Here is a 20,511-nt window from a genome sequence, read left to right on the forward strand (position 1 = left end):
ATATGAAAGAAATACGTAGAAGAAAACTTATTCACATTACAAAGTGATCCTTATTTACAGAATTCTGGTTGAAGACCTTGATTTACAGAAAAAGCCAGAAAAAGTTTTACTGTGTATACAAAAAAGAAAACCAAAAAAGCCAATATCAAAACCTCTCTTCTCTTAAAATGCAATGCAATTTAGAAAGTTGCTTGACATACAACTTTTAAGAACTCCATCTATCATCTAAGGGAAGGAACACGTATAACTCAGACTACAAATGGAGAGAGAATTTCGCGTGCACCTGCCGGAGCAGTGATGTAAGCTGCTCCTCAGAGCGGAGTCCTTCCCACTGACCGGCCACTGTCTCCTCTCAATCAGTATGACCAGCTCCTAACTCCAACCCAAAGCAGCACCAAGTCACAGTAGCCCCGGCAGACCTGGCGCTCCTCAGGGGTGCACCCTGGCGCCACGCTCTCTCTTCTCTTCCCAGAGGTGGTGGGATTGGTCAATTCGGTGTCTTTGTTCACGGAAGTCCTCAGGCTTTGCCTGAGCTGCTGGATCCTGGGGACTATGGATACTACAAAGGGCAGCTCTCAGCCAGGTGTGCTGGGGCAACCTCCCGGTGCTTCTCAGACAGGAAGCAAAAGAGCCAAATGCTAAACCCACTTCTCTGATTTTGAGCGGCATTGCCTCATCAGCAATTTAAGTCAGGGGGCAATTAAGCCCTCACATCCTTAATTTTCATGTTCTGAAAACCTTTCCTCATCAAAAACGAAAAAAGCAGGCTGAGAACTAGACAAGTGAGTACTATTTATATAGAAATAATGAGCTTTCCAACCTGGACAAGTCACTTATTAAAAGCATGTCTGGCATTATTATATTCCCCAAATGGCCCCGGGTACAGCAGGCACACAGTAAATGCTTTTGAATGAGTCACGGAAACAGGTTCCTCCCAGTGGGTAACTAAGGTAAAAATGAGTGGTACCCGTCGTAGCCCACGTGTGGTCTCCAGGGTCCGCTCCCACCGGGTCCAGGGTCACTGGAGGATGACTGGTTGCTGGGCGAGCTTCTGAAAGGTTGAGCACAGTCATTAACACGGCACTGAACTATCTGCCAAGCCCCTTGACCTGGCCTGTTTTGTTTCACAAATAAATTTACTTTGGGAATGACAAGGAAAAGGAAGAAAAACATATTGCCATGTGAAACAGAATAAATCATGGAAAAATAAACTAAGAATCGGTGATGCCAGGGGATATCAGGTGGTTTATGATTGGCAATTTGTCCTAGGAAAGAGGTATGACAGGACAAGCCTTCACTGTCTAAAGATTTAAAGCACAGATAATGATTCCCTCCTAGAGAAATACAGAAGAACAGCAATACAATTCCCGAGAATACAGAATTATGAAAACATTACTAATTCTTATTATGTGAAATTTAAAACAAGTCACGTTTTAGTTCTATACTTAAAACTTATGCAAAAAGAAAAACCTAAATTTGGCAAAACCATTTATTTTCACACATCTCTTGAATGTAATCCTATTTATCTTTTTTCAGACATGCAAAAATGAAAAATACTCATGAAAACTCACTTGATGAAGACGTGCTTGCCAAGTTTCCCTTTTGCTACTAGAATACCTCTGGTTTTTTCCTATAATTTACTTAAATTAGAATTATTTAATTTTACTTTAAGTAAATTTTAATTTAATGTAATTTACTTTAAACGATGATTATTTAAATTTACTTAAATAAGGGAGGTTCTGCAGACCGCCTTCCTTCTACATGTTGCCCCTTTTACCAGCGCTATCTATGTATATTTCTTTGAATATGGGAAAGTTATAAACTCAGCAGACTTTTGAGTTAGGAGACACAGAGCCAAGATGACTGAATGTTAAATTAAATTAACACCTCCCCTGCATTCACTCTGAAAAGAATAAAAAATTGGAGAAGGGAGAGGATGACCACAAGTTTTATCAATGAATTCTGGTTAATATTTATATAAGCTTATCAATTAATTCTGGTTAATATTTATATAAGCTTATCAATTAGTTCTGGTTAAGAGTTATGTAAATTTACTAAGTGCCAGGCCCAGTTCTAAGCATTTTACATACATTGACCCACTCAGTCCTCCAAACCTCCTGATGTGGCTCATCAGATGAAGAAACTGAAGGTTCAGAGAGGATGAGCACCAGGCCCATGGTTACAGTACATCAAGTAAGTTAGAGCTGTGATTCCAGCCTGGCTCCCAGGCCACGGTCTATCAGACCAGAGCCGGACATGTCATAATTGAGAAAACTCATGGCATTACTGTGGCCTATATGTTACATAAAAGTTAGAATAGAAGGAGTAGGAATTAACAACAATATGAAATTTATTATTTTGCTTTGTTAAAATGATCTATGCAAATTCGGCATCGGAAAACCCTCACCAGCTTCTAATGGTATCGGATTTAACTTTCAAACAAGTGTATGCATTCTTTCTTTGAAAAAATAATTTTAAACTCAACTCACTTTGCTTAAAAGGAGAAAAGCAAAGAGGAAGTCCTAATGAGCTTGGAACCTCTTAAAGTATTACTCACATGATGACGATATTTAAGCACTGATTGTTTAGTTTTGTTTTATTTATGCTCAAACCTGTTCACACTTTTCTAGAGGCTCTAGCAGAATAGTTTCTGGGGTACCTTTCCCATCTTGGGGAAGAGAGCCAGTGGACATGGAGGAAGGCTACCAGATGAAGAGGAAAAGTTGTGGCCCTGGTGGGCAGAACCTGCATCTTACTAGCACCATCTCGGGCCCAGGAGAGTGCCTGACCCCAGGCGCCACTGTGTCTGGGGCCTGCCCTGCTACCTTGCTTGCCAACTTGTTGTGAACAAGCTAACTCATAAGTGATTACGAAAAACTCTCCCTACAATGTCAAGTTCTCACCCCAGTGATTTACAAGGGCCGCCCTTGAGGAAACGGAACCAGCATTACCTCGTGCCATCGGGCAGCTTCCGGTCGAAGGAGGTGCTTCGAGGAATGGCGGCCTGGGCCTGCTGGAGCAGCTGTTGGCATGGCAGCCGGTCGGGCGTGCCGGGGATGGGGGAAGCTCTAGAGAGGGGCTGCAGGGCAGGAGTGGGCACCCGGTGCCACGTGGTGTTCCTCCTGAAGGGGGTTTTATACTCGCAGGGGGTGCCCTCGCTGTCGAGTTTATATTCCACCATGGGGATCCGGCAGAGCTCTGAACACCCTCTGTTGGGCCAAGAAGAGATGGTGAGAAGGGAAGCTTGCAGCTGAGCCGTCAGCATGGCTTACTCACAGCTGGGCCCATCAACACACATCACGCCTCTCCCAGCTCCAAGTCAATGATGCAGAGCGATCCACCCTTAGGAGCATCTCACCTATAATAAAACCACATTCCCACACTATTCAATTCCTTTTCTGCCAGCAATGACTGCGTCTAGAAATTAGAAAGGCTGTTTGTGGCTTTTTTCCTGGCTGCTGTGCAGCCACACACATCATCTATGCTGGTAACCTGCTAATACAGCTGTATGATTATTAAAATGTTCAACTACCAGAGCGTAAGGAGCTGCTGTCCCAAGACCCCCAATACACAACCAAAAAAAATTAACACCTGGCACAGCCGAGGCCTCCAAGACTTGTAGGTTAAATATTTTAAATATATCTCTGCAGACAGCAAGTACTATCTCCGGTAATTAGAAATTGAAAGTCCAGAGACATTGAACACCTTGTTCACAGTTACTTAGCAGGACCAAGACTGGGCCTCTGGTCCTCACATTCACTCCCAAGGACCGTAGAAATAAGACCCTCTAAGCAAATGTTCATCACTTTTAGGGATGATGGAAATGTCCATTATCTTGCTTGTGGTGACTATTTCACACATGGGCCCAAACTCATCAAAATGTATGCTTTGTATACATGCAGTTCATTATGCATCAACCACACCTCAATAAAGTTGTAGAAAAAATCTTATTAAACAGAAAGAGAAAAGCTTCCTTTTGTCTGATGCTTTATTCTTCAAGAAAGTCTTTGGTTAAATGCAGCGTAACCAGTCTTAGTGACCAAAAGAACTAGGTCATGTCTGTGTTCAACATATGGGAGGTGGTGGATTCTAAGGTTTCTCTTTCTCTGGCTGTAGTTCCTCCTTATTAAAAACTTTGTATGAGATTTATCTTCCTGAAAACTTCAATGTCTCCTTAATGTCTTTCAGGCACACTATGTGCCTAGCACTATCTTGCCCCCAGTCCCTCCATAGTCACATTGCCCACACAGCAGACGCCAGAGGTGGCTCAGAGAGCCACTCAAGAGTCCTCTGAGCACCGGAAATGGGCTTGTGTTTGGAGGAACACAGTGATTTCATTTTCATTAATTTAACTTTAAAAACTGATATTCTGATTCATTTTTTAAGTGTTTAGAATAACTTGGGTATGTGAATCTATGTTTTCAACTTTAAATTTTATGAAATATAAACAGCAAGTACTCGCGATAAAATTTAGCATCTGATTTGAGATATGCTGTAAGTATGAAATGTACTCCAAATTTCAAAGACATAATACATAAAATAATGTAAACTAATAATCGTTTAACATTTTTTGGATGTTGAGATGATAGTATTTTGAAGATATAAGGTTAAAATATATTACTAAAAATAATTTCACCTGCTTCTTTTTACTTATTTTAATATGGCTACTGGAAAATCCAGATAAAATCTTTCTATTTGACAGCCCCCTGTAGAGGAACCTGGCCTGCCACAGCTCTCTGCATGTTGTCTATCTACCCCCAGCTGGCTGATCTGTTCCAGCCATGCCTCCTGGCAATCATATCTCCCAGTTTGACCCAAATCTCAACTCAGATCTTGCCTTTTCCATAAGATTTGCTGATTGTGCTGCAGAGTGCAAAGGATGGCAAAGCCACAGTACAATTTTAAAAAGGTGTGTGCTCTGCACAGATGCCCTGAGAGATACAGGCCCCTGCGCAGAGAATGGCTGAACTTCGGTGGTCCCTCACCACTGTAGGAAGGCACCTTTCTGACACAAGCCATGCAAGTGCATGCAATAACCCCGTTCTTGGCTATGGGGGCCTTGTCTATTTTCAACCAAGATGGATCAGTATGATTCAATATCATGGTTTTGGGCTCTGGTTAGTTGACGGATATTGTTGTCAGGCATTTCATACATAAATTCTGTCTTTCCAGGTAATTAGCAAACTTCTAGGACAGAACTGATCATATCTTTAACTAATATGCATATGTAGAATCAAGAACATTGAACATGGGTGATAAATAAGCTTTAATAGATTAAAAATACTTCACGTATATAATCTGAGCAGATATTTTAAATTATAGTTATATTAACATAATCAGGAATCAGAGTTACAAATCACTTTCTAATTGCGTCTGAGAGAAGTGAAAAGCACAATTAGTAAAAGCCATCACAATTCAGGGAAAACCTGAGTGTCCATTATGTGAAAGTCAGGTGTGGCTTTGAGTTACCATGGTTACTCTCTCAAACAGGTATCACAGCTTCCTAAAAGGTCACCTGCTAGACAGCTTTCCCATATGCTCAAGTAATTAGTCAGGTACTTAAGACTCTTTAGCCTAAAATATACGATTTAAGTCAGCTATCCCTAAGGTTCCTACCAACTGCACAGTACAAAGCGTACTGTTAACTTGACCAAAGTCAGCCCACAAAGCTAATTGGTGCAATTTGGCAAGGACACGGGAAGACTAGATAAGTCTCAACTTTGAGTGCTGGGCAAATCATTCCAATTTACCCTGTTGGCAAAGCAGTCAGCATCCCAAGCCAGTGCCTCTGCCTAGACATTCCAGAGTCGTCAACAACAACAACAACAACAACAACACTTACTAATATTTGCCCTTTGAGAAATCTACTAGAACAAGGGATCACTCTTAAAAAGCAGAATTCCCTGTCACCATGGTATAGTAAAAGTTTCAGCCTTTTCTGAAAATCATCACAACAGAACAAGGAGGACAGGGAGGACGCGAAACAGAAACCTCAACTGCCAGCTGAATTTGGAGATCCCTGAAACTCTAATACACAGGATGTAAAGTTGGAGGTGAACGAAGAAAGGTTATGCAGGTTTAGCAGAGCAGAGGAAGGTGTGCAGAGGAAATATCAGTAGGAAGGAAGATCACTCACTGTCCTTGAGAACCCCAAAATGGTGCAGGGATGGGAAGCACCAAGCACTGCAGAAGGCCAAGTGAAAAGGGAGATTTAGGCATAAAAGTTACTTAGAAAGAAGGAATGGGAGCTCAGCCCTAGGCCCTGGGGTCCACACAGTGCCTGGCCTTGTCAGGCAGTAACCAATCCTCTACCACGGTGGGCAAGAGCAGTGGTTTTTAGAGAACAGAAAAGATGCAGAGTCAAGGGCGTGAGGTACAGAGAACAGGGATGAAAACGACAAGCCTAAGGCAGAGATGAGACCCAGGGTCACTTCTCCTTCCTCCAAACTTGGCCTCAGAATGCTCACCACCCCACAGAGATCAAAGAAGATGGTTCTCTAGAGAAAAGACAAGCAGATGTAAACCATCCAATCACGCTGCAGTGAAGCTCATGGAGCAACTAGATTGCTGAAGAAGAGGAGGAACTTATGAGAGTTAAAAGTAAACATTAAAAAATCCAATAAGACAGTTAGAAGGGAAACTGAGAAACTCTCTCAAAACAGTTATGAGAGAGAAAAACTTAAGAAAACTGAAGTTCAATTCAAAAAGTCCAACAACTACTAGACAGAGCTATCACAAAAGAGGAGAAAAAAAAGGGGAGAAATTATTAAGAAATAGTATATGAACATTTTTAGAACTAAAAGATATGTAAAACTGGATTAAAAGGTCCAGAGAGTACCCAGCTCAATGAATAAAAAATGGTCCACATGAAAACACATCATCGAGGAATTCAGACTCCTGGGTTAAGGAAGTAAGCCTATGGTTCTGGGGACGGGGTGGGTGGGAGCCTAAGTGTTTAAGGACCTGGGCGTGGAATAGTTCCATTCTTCTCAAGAACAATACCAGAAGGTACAAAATATAACAAAGGAAATGCTTGTAAAATTCTGGGTGAAAGTGATTTCTAACTTGTCAAATCCATAATGCTTGGAGCTTGGGACAGAGAAAGAGAAAAAAATAAAAAACAACATCCTAACTTTTGACTTGGGAAACCAAATTGATGGTAGTGCGATTCTTTGATGGTAGCATTAATAGAGTGGACTGAATACGCCCTCCTAAAGAAATCTTACACCTGTTTATAGAACATGAGATAGTGATTTCTCTGTGCATCAGTAAACGTTAGGTCTTATCCTTTATTTTAACTCTGTTTCCCTTCCTGAAAGTAAAATTCTCCTCTCTTATTTAGTTTAAGTTACTCTGGATTTACTGAGTTTAATAGTTACATTATTGGTCAAACTGAGTAAATTGCAAATTACATTGGGTTGCATTATTTTCTTATAAAATGCCAAGGCTCTACAAGTTTTGTTCATGGATGTATATAGTTTCCAAGCATTTTCTGTTTATTCAGATACCACATCCCTAGGGCTACTGATTCATCCCCATACCCAAAGACCTAAGCAGAAATCAAAGGTAAGATATGACAGTAGATAATAAAACATCAAGAAAACCTACTCACATCTTCCACTCAAACCAATGCTCTAAGGGTCACTGGATGTTCAGGTGAACGCCAGGCTTTGGTGACTCACAGGTTCCAGCTGCCTGAGTAGTGCACATCAGGAACTGAAACTGACTACCATCGAAGTTAAAGATCCTGGAGTTATGTGTTGAGTGAAAGGAATGAATGTGAACCTTGAATCTTGTGAACCAAAAGGCAACTTTGCATTTCCAGTGCTTATTTGGCCTTCAAGTTTGTTTGGTATGGTTTTTAAGAGGAAAAAAGAAAGAGAAGACAGATGGCTGAGTAGTGTGGCCTACTTAATTCATGCCCATAGACTGTAGTCTTTATAAGACACTATAATTTAGCTTGAGGGTTGGAAGGAAACATGTAATATAAATGCATAATCATGACTCATATTTTGAGAGAGTGCTGGCAAAAATCTGTGCAATCCATTAAGTTGAAGAGAGAATCTGGGTGGAATGATTTTATCTCCAACCTTGTGCAGAAAGTCATATAGGAAAGGTCTTTTAAAATAATAAGAACTGGCATCCTTTTGCCCTAATAAAATTTAGCTATTCTCAAAAGAATGGTTTTATTTCAAAATCAAAACTAATTTTGTTATTATGTGACACTTTTACAGCAACTACTCTTGTGAACTAGCTTTTGCTTTGTTTACTTCTATGACTAAGATGCCAAATTAGTACTACTGATATAAGCGATCATCAAACCTAGTCAAACTCAGTTCTGTTCCATACGTATGAGAAATTCCTTAAAGGATGCATACGGAAAATTCAACCAATGTTTAGGGAAATGGGAAAAGGCATAAAAGAAGAATGACAAATGAGCCTGGAGAGGTCCTCGTGCTGCAGTGCCCATCAGAAATGGATCTGCGTCCCCCTTGGCACGCATCGTCTCTCCCTCTTGAGGGGTTTTAGCACAGGACACCAGGCACGACACCCCGGCACATCTGGAGTGTCAAACTCGGGGCTGCTATGGATGGGGCACATGGCAAATATTTCCATGAGTTAAATAAAGGCTAACTGAAACCCCAACAGACCAAATGCCCAAAGACCTAGCACAAAAAGACATTTCTTAAAAAAGCAAGCTGCTCAACCTGTGTGTAACTGCAACATTCTTAAAGAAAAGACTTTTGCTTTCCTGCTACAGTGGAAAAATTCAGACCTCATTGATACACACGCTTGGCTTCCTCTCGACATCCCAAATCAAGTCAAAGGATGGAAATTGCATTTCTAGCTTCTGGCACATGCCTTACAGTTTACTTGCCAATAGGAGATACTAAAAAACCTCAAGATAAGGCTGTGGGATCACTTTTATGTATGCATATTGATTTCCTCTTTGCTTCATAACAAAGGTACACATCATCGACTTATGCTCCTAATTACCACGCTACGTAGGGATCAATACAAACTCAGCTTCAGGGTTAAAAATAAGTGCAATTTTTCACATTTCTTCTCTAGCCAATAACTTTTCTGAGTCTATTCTCTCTTCTCACTCAAAAACATATGCTGGAAGGCAAAACATTCTGTAGACCAAGAAGGTCATTGAAAATGTGCTAGTTGGTTAAAAATGTGGCATTCTCAAACTAAGAATAACAGGTAATTCCATTAGATGGCATCCTCAGAGGATCTTATATTTTACTGGTATATTCTAAAAACAGTACTACTTATCCTTCTGAACTCACAATCATGGACTTCCTGGGATGGCTTAATCCTGTAAAAGGGACACTCATTAACTTATTCATATTCATACTCATGGGCTTTCTCTCCTGCTTCCTGATGCCTAAAGCTAAACTTTCCACCAGAAGACTTCTTGGTTACAGCTGCCACCACTTCCTGGCTTCCTGAACATGATCAGCAAAGAGGGGGTGTCCAATCTTGCTCACAGTTAACAGATACCCCAGTCACTGCCAAGTACTGTAGTGTATGGACCCCCTAACTTCAGAGCATCCAGGAAGGCCCCCAAGATGGCATCCATCCACCCAGGCTCATTCCTTTCCAATGACACTTTGAGTTTCTCGAAGAAGCTTCCATTTACCATCAATAATTTGGACACGGGGAAGGTAGAATCCCTGCAGGCCAGGGTATGGACTTGGTTCTAAATCAAGGCTTCAAACTCTGCAGGCTGACCGTCAAGACCATCACTGTTTGAGTCCAGTCAAGCCATACAGTTTTTTTTTTTTTTTTTTTTTTTTTTTTGAGGTGGAGTCTCGCTCTGTCACCGGGGCTGGAGTGCAGTGGCCGGATCTCAACTCACTGCAAGCTCCGCCTCCTGGATTTACGCCATTCTCCTGCCTCAGCCTCCCCAGTAGCTGGGACTACAGGCGCCTGCCACCTCGCCCGGCTAGTTTTTGTATTTTTAGTAGAGACGAGGTTTCACCGTGTTAGCCAGGATGGTCTCAATCTCCTGACCTCGTGATCCGCCCATCTCGGCCTCCCAAAGTGCTGGGATTACAGGCTTGAGCCACCGCGCCCGGCCGCCATACAGTTTTTTCCATTTGTTCCCAACAGGAACCCTAGACACCAAACTGTCTCCATTAAAGACAGAGTTTGAGCTCTAGGCTCAAAACCCAGACATGACCATGTGTAGCTTAGAAATGTGATAACCTCTTAGACCCTCCTCTTGAAAATAGAACAGTAACAGCAGAGGGTGCAACAAGATTAAATTACACAAAATATGTAAACTTCAAGTGACAGCTTCAAAAGAAAGAAGTTCATTACAAATAGACATTATTACTTTCTGTTTCTCCAAAAAGGGGGAAACCAACATTAAACTGCAAAAGGCACATACAATTTTATGAAAGTTCTAGATAACAGATGTTTATAGAGTTCTGGAATTTTAAAGTTTAACTTTCAAATTGAAAAAATCTTTAGAGCTGTAAAATTCCCTTCATCTACATTCATCTGTAGAACAATATATCATTATCCTATTATTTTATTCTTTTCATCTTGCATAAAAGTAGGACACATGACTTTGTATTACACTACTTCGAAACTAAGAAAGGGGAAGCGTCCTAAGGGAATCGTGAGTAGCAAAACAAAACCAAAAAACCTAGAGAACCAAGAAAGTTCAAAGGGAGGAATGTATATTCTTATCAAAAAAAGAGAGGGCAGTTGAACAGTTAGTTGGACCAGGTACCATAGACTGTGCAGCCACAGCTTCATCTAATCTCATGACTGGAACTTGCATTTACTGGACTCTGAAATTCCCTATTGGTTTTACTTTACTTGGCTGCATCACAGAGAACCTTTAAGTGAATCCAGTGATCTAAAGAAAAGCCTTACAAAGTACTGCAATGCTATCCTTTAATTCCAATCCACCACCTTAGCATGTGTAGCACTTTACAGTATTCCACATACATCATTTGACTTTCACAAAAATTTGTGAGGTACAAAGAAAATCTACATTTTTCAGAAGAAGGGCCAGAGAGGTTGGAAAGATGATACAGTTAATCAGAGATAGGGTTCACAAAAGAACTCAGGTCCTCTGACTCTAAGTTCAGGACTCTTTCTAAAACACATGGCTATTTTTTTTTTTTTTTTTTAAGAAGACCATCAAAGAACAGTTAATGCAGCCTATGCTATGTCATATTTTTCAGTAGGTGCTAAAAGAATCTTTGGAAACAAAAGCCGATCCTCTAAAACAAATTAAATGTTTTTAAAATATTATGCATTTTGTAAAAGAATTCTTTTATAGCCCTAGGGATTAAAGTAATCACTGATATTTTAATCATTTTAATGCCTGTTTTGCTAATAGCCTGCTAATAGCTAAAATACTCCAAATTATCCAACAAGGTGATAGGGGTAATTGATGCTCATTCACTTGAATCACAAAGTCTTTCTGGTACATAAAAAAATCAAAGGCTTCCAACAGGGAGATAACCACATAGTATAACTTACTGTAAAGGTTAGGGCAGTGTCATACATGAAATAGGCACTAAATGAAATAGCAATTTGCTTTTCAACAAATTCCTTAATTTACAGATAGAAACAGAGAGATACCCAGAATAGGTAGAAAGAGAGACATCTGGACCATAATCACACTTGACCAAGCCCTCTTATAAAGGTCAGGAATCGAACAGGTGTCGTATGAAAAAGGAAGTGAGGCTATCTGGCACTGACTAATTCATCAGCTTCCTTCCATCCTTTTCCTCCTTCACGAGAAGCAGACACAGGGGCAGATGGTGTCTTTGTATCCCCAGTACCTGTCAGAGCACTGGACAGAAGCTCAGCACGTTCTTATCAAAATCAACTGCTTTGTTTCTTAGAAAGCTTGAGAGCAGGAACAACATTGCACTGTAATACTTCAAAATTATACAGAGAAGATCTCAAAAGAGCTAGCTATCTGATGCCTGATTTCTGAAGAATGTATTTCTATGGGGGAGAACATCCAATGGCTGTCCACTATGGTAGCCACGGTGTAACCTGTCAAGCATGAGATGGTTACTGGTCTAACACAATGCTCATGCTTTACTGCCACCCTATGCATTCCTCTTACTGTGATGGTAATATCCCAGCATTCAAAATAAAAAAACACGGGGGCACTAAAGTGTAGATTATTAATTGGAGAGGGTGACAGCGTTTTCTACACTACTTTGAGACATTTATTATTAAGTCGTAAGTTGTTGCTATAGTTTGAGAAAAATCACTTTTAAATAGCTAAAATATGAATAAGTCTTACGGCATTTTAGAAAGCCAGAAAGACAAAAAGGAGTCCTTGAAAGTCAGATTACATCTGTCCCATCGTTTTAAAAGCCCTAGTGCTCAGCACAGTTCCTGGCACAAGCTAGTTAAGAGTGAGTGAGTGAATGAATGAATGAATGAATGAATGAGTGAGTGAATGCAAGGCAATCAACCTTCAATTCTATAATCCTGTGTTCTTACTTTAGGGAGTGAGAGAATAATCTGAACATTGTATTGGAGGAACTGGCCAGAGGACTCAGAATAGTGATTGTACTTTAGGTTACCTTTGTTCTGTATTGTTTTCACATTGCACATCAAAATTCATTCCTGGAGGGTCCATAAGACAATACCAGACATAACTAATTTTTATTACCCATGCAAATAAGTTGGAACTCTAATACAAAAGCTCACTTGAGACACATGCACGCACATGTTCTCTGCAGCACTGTAACAACAAAGACATGGAATCCACCTAGATGTTCAACAGTGGTCTGGATAAAGAAAAAATACTACACAGCCACAAAAAAGAATTGAAACCATGTCTTTTGCTGCAACACGGGTGGAGCTGGAGGCCATTATCCTAAGCAAATTAACATGGGAACAGAAAACCAAATGCTGCCATGTTCTTGCTTACAAGCGGGAGTTAAACATTGAGTACACATGGACACAAAGAAAGGAACAATAGACACTGAGGCCTACTTGAGGGTGAAGGGTGAGAGAAGGGTGGGGATGGAAAAATTACCTGCTGGGAACTTTGCTGATTACCCGGGTGACAAAATTATCTGTACACCCAACCCCCAAGACACGTAATTTACCCACGTAACACACCTGCACATGTACCCCTTGAACCTAAAAGCTGGAAAGAAAAAGAAGTCTGCTTTATAATGAATAATACATGGAATAAAGCATGGAAAAAAAATTTTTAAAAAAGCAAGCTCATTTGAGTCCAGATTTCAGCCTACCACTTATTTTATATATGTATGTGTGTAGATATCATACAAAAATAAAAACTGTTAAACAAAATTGAGTTTTCCTTCTATTTCCATATTCTCCTCTCTGCATACTTCAGGGGGTTGAATGATTAGGCAATAGACAGCAAAACAGGAGATGAGAACATAAAGTTTTAATTTTATAGAAAGATGAGAGAATAATAATGTAGACTCATGATAACATGAGAAAATTTCCACTGTTTTGCATTATATAGAAAAATGCCTTGGATAATATATCAACAAGGTATGACAAAATTCACACAAAACAGATGCACTGTAGCAAGGAATTTCATTTCCATATTTATTGGACATATTTACTAAATTCACTCACATTATATAACAACTCATGCATGATTCTGATGAGTTGTTACTTCCTTCATATCCGCCTTTTAGGCTGATATGCTTTCCTTCAAATGACACTGATAGAATGTCAGTCACCTTTGAAGGCCAGAGGCTGGGCCACACCAGTGGCTGTAAATTATCCCTTGCAAAAACAAGAAAGATCTTAATTAAGCATTTCTGGCCTGAGAAACTCTTCATCTTTGCCACAGAGACTGTCTGCTTGAGAAACACCGTGGTTCCCCTTTCAAACCTCATTTCCATTTGAAGAGTGCTATTCCCAAACTGCTTCTTGCCACTCATTCCCAATGTATATGAATTCACTCCAGGATCCAATCCCAGCACGAGATCAGTCAGTAAGTATCCCTCAAGGGGGATTCTCCCTGCTCAGCGTTCCCTGCAAATCCACAAGGAAAACTAAAAATGGCTCTGACTTCCTTTCAAGCTGAGGGACAAGTCAGACTGTCACCTCCCTTAGGCTGGCAAATGGGACTTCAAAACACAGGTGGCTTTAGATTGAACATAAATACTTTTCTGGGAATTCAAAATGCAGGTGGCTTTGGATTCAACATATTAATAAACACTTTTCCTACTAAAGACTGCATTTAATCCAGCAGCTTCTGAGTCAAAACCAAACACCTTTTGACCTGAGGACAAGAGACACTGTCTATTAAATGACAGGCCACTCATGTTGCCCACAGGAGCAGCTGGGCTCCCATGTCAAATGATGTCCTCAGTGATATCCTGGTAGGAAAAAATGGGAGTTGATAAATGGCAAAAATGAACCGAAGCATTTTTCACAACATTTATGAGACTAAAATATCTCATAATTCCTTAATTTGGCCATTTTTGTAGTCTTCATAGTGTTTATGTTAAAAACTACTTTAAAAAATGTATATGTATATATACACACATACATATACATATCCATTTAAATAATATTCCTCCTCCCTGACAAGCACTAAGAGCCAGTTTGAGAAAGATGGAGGTCATTTTCCATGCTGCAAGTCAAATGTATAGCTTTAGTTTCAGGCACATCCTGGTATATGTTACTATACGATTAAAGGTACTAAAGGTTGTTTGGTTTAAAGGGTTTGTATTTTAAATTTTAAAATGAGTGAAGTGCTACCCATTTCCCCTTAGTCCCTCCTCTACAGTTTCTTAACAAATCTAATAATACAGAAGGCTAAACATGCTGAGTGCAAGGGTGAAACTGAAAATGACATTTCATACTTACACTTGCGGTCTAAAGCAAAGGGCTGGTATTGCAAGGGTGGTGTCTGGTTATGAGAGGTTGTCTGACAACAGCAAGTACTTTTATCAGGGCACCCAGACAGTTGCAGGCAGAAAACAAATCAAAACTAACAAAAATATGGATTTAAAAATTTACAAATTCAGATTCACAGAAAATTGGAAAACTGAATTGAAAGAGTTTTAAATGATACAGGCTAGGCTTAAAGCCTTCACGACTTGCAGTAATGTGGATGATGGGTATGCCAATTCTGGAACGTTGCTACTAGGCAAATAGCTAATTCTAATCCTTCTGGCTAAGGTTAAAAGACAGTTATTACAGATTAATTGGGAAAAAAAAAACCCTGTATGTTTAGGGAATGACATTAATGAGACTCCTAGGAAGCAAGGGCAAAATCTTTAAATAAATATCTTGCCTAGTTCCAATAAGAGAATTTGCATTTAAAACAAAGAATTAATTATGTATAGACCAAGGCAGATAACTGACTCCTTAGAGGAAAAACATGTCCTTGGATAAAAAGATAACAGCTGCTGGAACTTTTAAATTGTAGTTTTTGTTTGTTTTAGCTGAAAAACAATTCAATATTTCATAGAAAATTATATTCTCCTAAATTATATTTCTAAATACCAAATATAACGACAACTTTACCATTTTTATTAAACAGATCTCTTGAAAGCTTGAAAAAATTTCTTACTAACAGTAGACTAAAACTAAAAATAGGCAAGAAATGTTATTTTTTAACCCAAAGGAAGCTCATGGTAACATTTTTGTCCAATTCTATAGTAATTGGCTGCTAGGACAGATAAAGGATACAAAGGCAGATAAAAGACTGATTCTTATCATAAGCATTAAAAATCTACATTTCTACTAAGGAAGACAGAAATCTTACTGTATGAAAAAATTTCTAACAAATGCTGGAAAATTTAGAAGATTTTAACATATACAGTACTTTAGCTTTTAAGGTCTAAAGGATTTGCCTTTTGCTATTTCCAAGATCCATTTTTAATGAATTAATTTTTTATTTTCTTTGGACTTATAGTAGTACATGTGACTCATGGGACTCTCAAAAAACAGATTCAACCAGGCAGAATCAAGCAAGGCAATAAGAAACATCTTCACATGGGACTGATACTCTACAGAGAAATCTTAGTTTCTTAAATCCTTATTTTATAAACATACTGGGCAAACACAGGAAACAAGGTCACAGAAAGTGAGGCTGGAGGCAAATGGTAAGATAACTAATAGAGAAAGATTTTTGCAAGATTTTGCACATTAACCATAGAGGAAGACAGTGTAAGCAGCTTTTTTTCCTAAAAGGAGATCATGGTTTAGCTGATCTATCCAATACGGCAGCCACTAGCAACATGTGGCCAGTGAAACATAAATTAATTAAAAGGAAAAATTCGTTTCCTAAGTTGCACTATAGTTCATGTACATAATAGCCACTTGTGGTTTGTGGCTACTGCTCTGAACAGTACAGACACAGATCATTGTATAAGTGCAAATGGAGAGTGCTGGCTTAAAGGATGCAGAAAGGAGATAGAGAAAGGAGAGAACATGACCTAGGTTAGTAAGTCCAGAAAGTAGACCCAACAAGCCTACTATCTTTGGATAATAAGAATTTCTTTTTTAATATGAAAGAAATTAAAATGAATATGCTAAAGTTTTATTTATTATTATTATTTGAGATGCAGTCTCACTCTGTCACCCATGCTGGAGTACAGTGGCACGATCTCAGCTCACTGCAGCCTCGACCTCCCCGGCTCAAGGGATCCCCTTCTGAGTAGCTGGGACTACAGGTGCACACCACTGCACCTGGCTAATTTTTGTATTTTTTGAAGAGATGGGGTTTTGCCATGTTGCCCAGGCTGGTCTGAAACTCCTAGGCTCAAGCAATCTGCCCACCTCGACCTCCCAAAGTGCTGGGATTACAGGTGTGAGCCATAGGGTCCAGCCTGAAGTTTTATTTTTTTAAATTAAATGTGTGGGGTAATTACGCTAAAAGGTTCTAAGTGCTTTACATACATTATTTTATTTCATCTTCATTGAAATCGTAGGAGGTAGGCAATATAATCATCCCATCTTATAGAGAGTAAGTGAGACTTAGAGAGAATGTGTGAGTTGCCCCAGGCCACACAGCAAATTCCTGGATTCCGAGCATACTTAGTCTCTCACAAGCCAGAGCTCTTAAGGCTGCCTGTAGGAACTCCATTTGGGAATGAAGACAGAGGGAAGGTGCTCTAGATACTACCACCAGTCATGCATTACCACAAGTAGTGGGCCACAGCCTGAATGAATGGCTCCTTCTTAATTAGCATTCTTTTTCCTTTTGGCCTAATATTTTATGTTGGGCATGATTATTTTCTATTAGTAATGGAACAGTATTGCTTTCTAACCCCATTCTTATCCCAGCCCTCCAGCTATCTGCCTCTGAACCTTCCAAGTCGAGCCATTCCTTTTCATCTATTTCTCCTGACAGTTTATGACAACACTCTGAACCAGTTCAACATCTCTCAAGCTCCACCTGAGAATGGAGTATTCACCACACAGAGTACATGCGCTGTTCCAACATTCTTTCATACCTACAAGTGTTGGTTTATTAAGTATTTTTAAAATAATCAATGGCTTCATGTTATGGGAGGAAATTCTAACTGAATGGTTATTTAATGTGTTCAAGGCTGAGCTGTGATGCAGAACTATTTCCTCTTAGATATAAGTCTGACTGGTCCAGGGGAACCAGGCAGGTGCTCTTCCTGTCAGTTCAGAATAGCTCAGCTTTTACGTAGTCAATGTCCCAATAAATTGCTAAATTACTTTTTATCATTTATTACATATTTTAAAGCTCCTTTTCAATTCCTTGAATGAGAGACATCGCAACAACATTGTACCAAGATGCACCTGACTGCATTTTCTGAGGACCTTGCAGGGGCAGTGAGGACAGCCACCTGCTACAGAGGCGAAGGAGGAGTGAGCATTACTTGGGCCTGGCATGCCTTACCTTCGGGGGGAGCCGTCATCGTGGGGCTGGATGATGACCACCTTCACAGTCACAGAAGTGCGGAGCAGGTCGATCATCTGCTCGTGCGTCAGAGTGGCCACGGCGACTTTGCAGATCTCCACGAGGCGGCTCCCTTGGCGAAGGCCAGCCTTCCAGGCAAAGCCAAAAGGTTCCACATCTGCGACAATTCCTTCAAAATTCACATGGAAGCCAAGCTGGCCCAGCCCATTCCTCCTCAGGGTCATTTCCACAGTCTCGCAGCCTCTCGTCACTATCTAAGGGGGAAGGAGACTGTTAGAGATGCCCTTCCTGCCCAAGCTGTCATGGGGCTCTACCAAAGGTGCACGTATGGGCCTCTATGCCAGCCCTCTCCCTTGGGCCCTCACAGCCCAGCCTGTCTCTCTCTGCCTTTTCCTTAAACCGTCCAAGTGACAAGACGAGGACATATTTAAGTTCAGAGCTGATCACAATTAACATTAGCATCAAGTGCAAAGAAAATAACAGAAGCACAACAATGGCTTCATTCTTCATTCTAAGTCATATATATTCTTGATACAGGTGTCCTGCTTTCTTAGATGTCACTGACCCAGAGCTTGGGAGCTTCAGATGGACTGAGAGAATTCCCCTTTTTCTTTTATTGTGTCAAGTGACTTGGCTTTTAAGCATATAAATTCCATTGTTCTAGATGGATTTTTGTGATGTAAAACGTAAAGATTTTGGAGACCATTACAAGTTTCAGTCAGCAAGCCCTAAAAATCATTAGACAATTTAAAGAAAAACACCCCAAAACACTTGAAAGCTAACGCTTAACAGCCCACTCTGAGGTTCAGGAAGGGCAAATGCAGAAAGTTAGGGCTTTAAGAAAACTCTAAATGTTCTCTACACACCAGCCCTGGGGACATACTGTGGAGTGTTCTGTCCCCGAGGGTCCTTGTCTTGTGCTTGCCCGAGTGGTGAGGACCATTCAGATCCTCGGTGGGGGCAGGCCGGCCAGACTCCTTGGCCATCTGTTCACAAGACAAGTGTGCAGGATGGTGCTCTGGCAGGCAGCAGAGAGACCCTCTGTGCCTATGGGCTGCCTCTCCTCCACTGGGCCTGTCTCTCCTGGGGCTGAGGGCAGCCCCAAGCACTGGAAGCCCCAGTGTATGTACCTTATTCAAGAGTGAGAGAGAGTCAACAGCAGTCCCACAAAAAGGAACATGAAAGAAGAATGGTGGTTTGCATCCCACTTGGTACATTAAAGCACCACTAATGCAGTCTTCAAAAGCACTCACTGAGCATAGCTTACATGCAATGAAAGAAAAACATGGGCTCATTAAATATCATCTGATGACTATGACATCACTTATCTGTGGGAATTTCAAGTTGGGAGGTATCATACTCCTATCCCCAAAAGCCCAGAGGCAATGTATGAAGTTTCAGTTTAATGAACGCTCTATTTCTATGAAACACGCTCTGAATACACAGATAGCTATTTAATAAGACCTATGACAGTAAGTACAGCTGTGGGACTGGGGCTGGTTCATGTATCACCACTGTGTCTGATGTTTCCATGGTTACCACAAGTGCACACAATGCCAATCAGCTTTTCCCAGACAGCCATGACAGTTCACGACTCAGCAAAATGCGGAAAGGGGATTGCTGGTTTTAGTTAGCGGTGACGTTTTAGAATATTGACGTTTCTAAAGTCATGAACTGAAGCAACTTAAAACTTGAAGAAGTAGTTCTGTAATACGCACAACACAAACACATTTTGTTCTCTTCTTTTTCAACTTTGTTCTAAACAATCCTATCAAAAGACAACACATAACATGTACCCAGCCTTCTTTCAAATATCAATGCAATTATCAGTGAAATTTATCATCCATGTATCAGAATGAAGAGTTATTGGCTGAGCCTTTCCAGAGTCCTCCAGCTCCGGCTCTTCTGCTCATTTCCTCCAGTCACCTGCCCTCTCCCCTACTTTGTCTTTTTGCTATTTCTTTATCCCCTCTGTTTATTGCTTCCTCACATCCCCAAAGTCTGAAGGAAGGTGTTCTCCATGTATTTGGACTTCCTCCATGGACCCAATTATCACATGAAAACTGTAGTCTCCTAGCCAGGACTGGCTATGTAATTTGTGGGGCCCCATGAAAAAACAAAATGCAAGGCTCCTTATGAAAAAATTATGAAGAATTTCAAGATTGGCAATGGCAGAGCATTCAGTCAAGCACGAACTCTTTTGAGAGCGGGTCCCTGAGCAACTGCACGGGGTGCACATCCGGGAAGTGAACCCTGCCTGGCCCTCTAGGAACAAACTCTCATTCCTCTCCTGTACTGTTACCTGCAAGACAGACACCTTTAGTTCCACTTTCCACCACCTGAGAATGGATACTGAGTTAACCACCTGCCAAACGAGCAGGCATTCCCAACATCTCCACGATGACTGCATTCTTCTCTTTCTTCCCATTTCTGTCACTACCACCCTGTACCAACCCTTACGATCTAATCCCTTCAACAGTCTTTGGTTTGGCTTGTTTCCAATAGCTCATGTTGCACATCATCCTAGACACAGAATATAATTCCTAAAATAGATTTGTAATATTGTGCATCTTGGTCACACTGACAATACACTTTTCTAGCAAAATAGGATGGGGTCC

The 20,511-nt window shown here is 40.5% G+C and overlaps 1 protein-coding gene across 7 annotated transcripts in view; it reads right to left on the reverse strand.

The window, feature by feature from the left end:
- SIPA1L2 (signal induced proliferation associated 1 like 2) overlaps window positions 1–20,511 on the reverse strand; it is a 231,949-nt gene that overhangs the window by 45,048 nt on the left and 166,390 nt on the right. For 6 of the 7 annotated variants that reach the window (XM_030935895.1, XM_030935889.1, XM_030935891.1 and 3 more), the window contains 3 exons: window positions 17,873–18,147; window positions 2,952–3,209; window positions 968–1,051 (listed from right to left, as the gene is read on the reverse strand). In XM_030935895.1, the coding sequence (XP_030791755.1) occupies window positions 968–1,051; window positions 2,952–3,209; window positions 17,873–18,147 (617 nt within the window). The remainder of the gene's footprint in view (window positions 1–967; window positions 1,052–2,951; window positions 3,210–17,872; window positions 18,148–20,511) is intronic. The other variant, XM_030935894.1, reaches the window with a different exon arrangement.

This window comes from Rhinopithecus roxellana, chromosome 8 (genome assembly GCF_007565055.1).
Source record: "Rhinopithecus roxellana isolate Shanxi Qingling chromosome 8, ASM756505v1, whole genome shotgun sequence".
NCBI classification, from domain to species: domain Eukaryota; kingdom Metazoa; phylum Chordata; class Mammalia; order Primates; family Cercopithecidae; genus Rhinopithecus; species Rhinopithecus roxellana.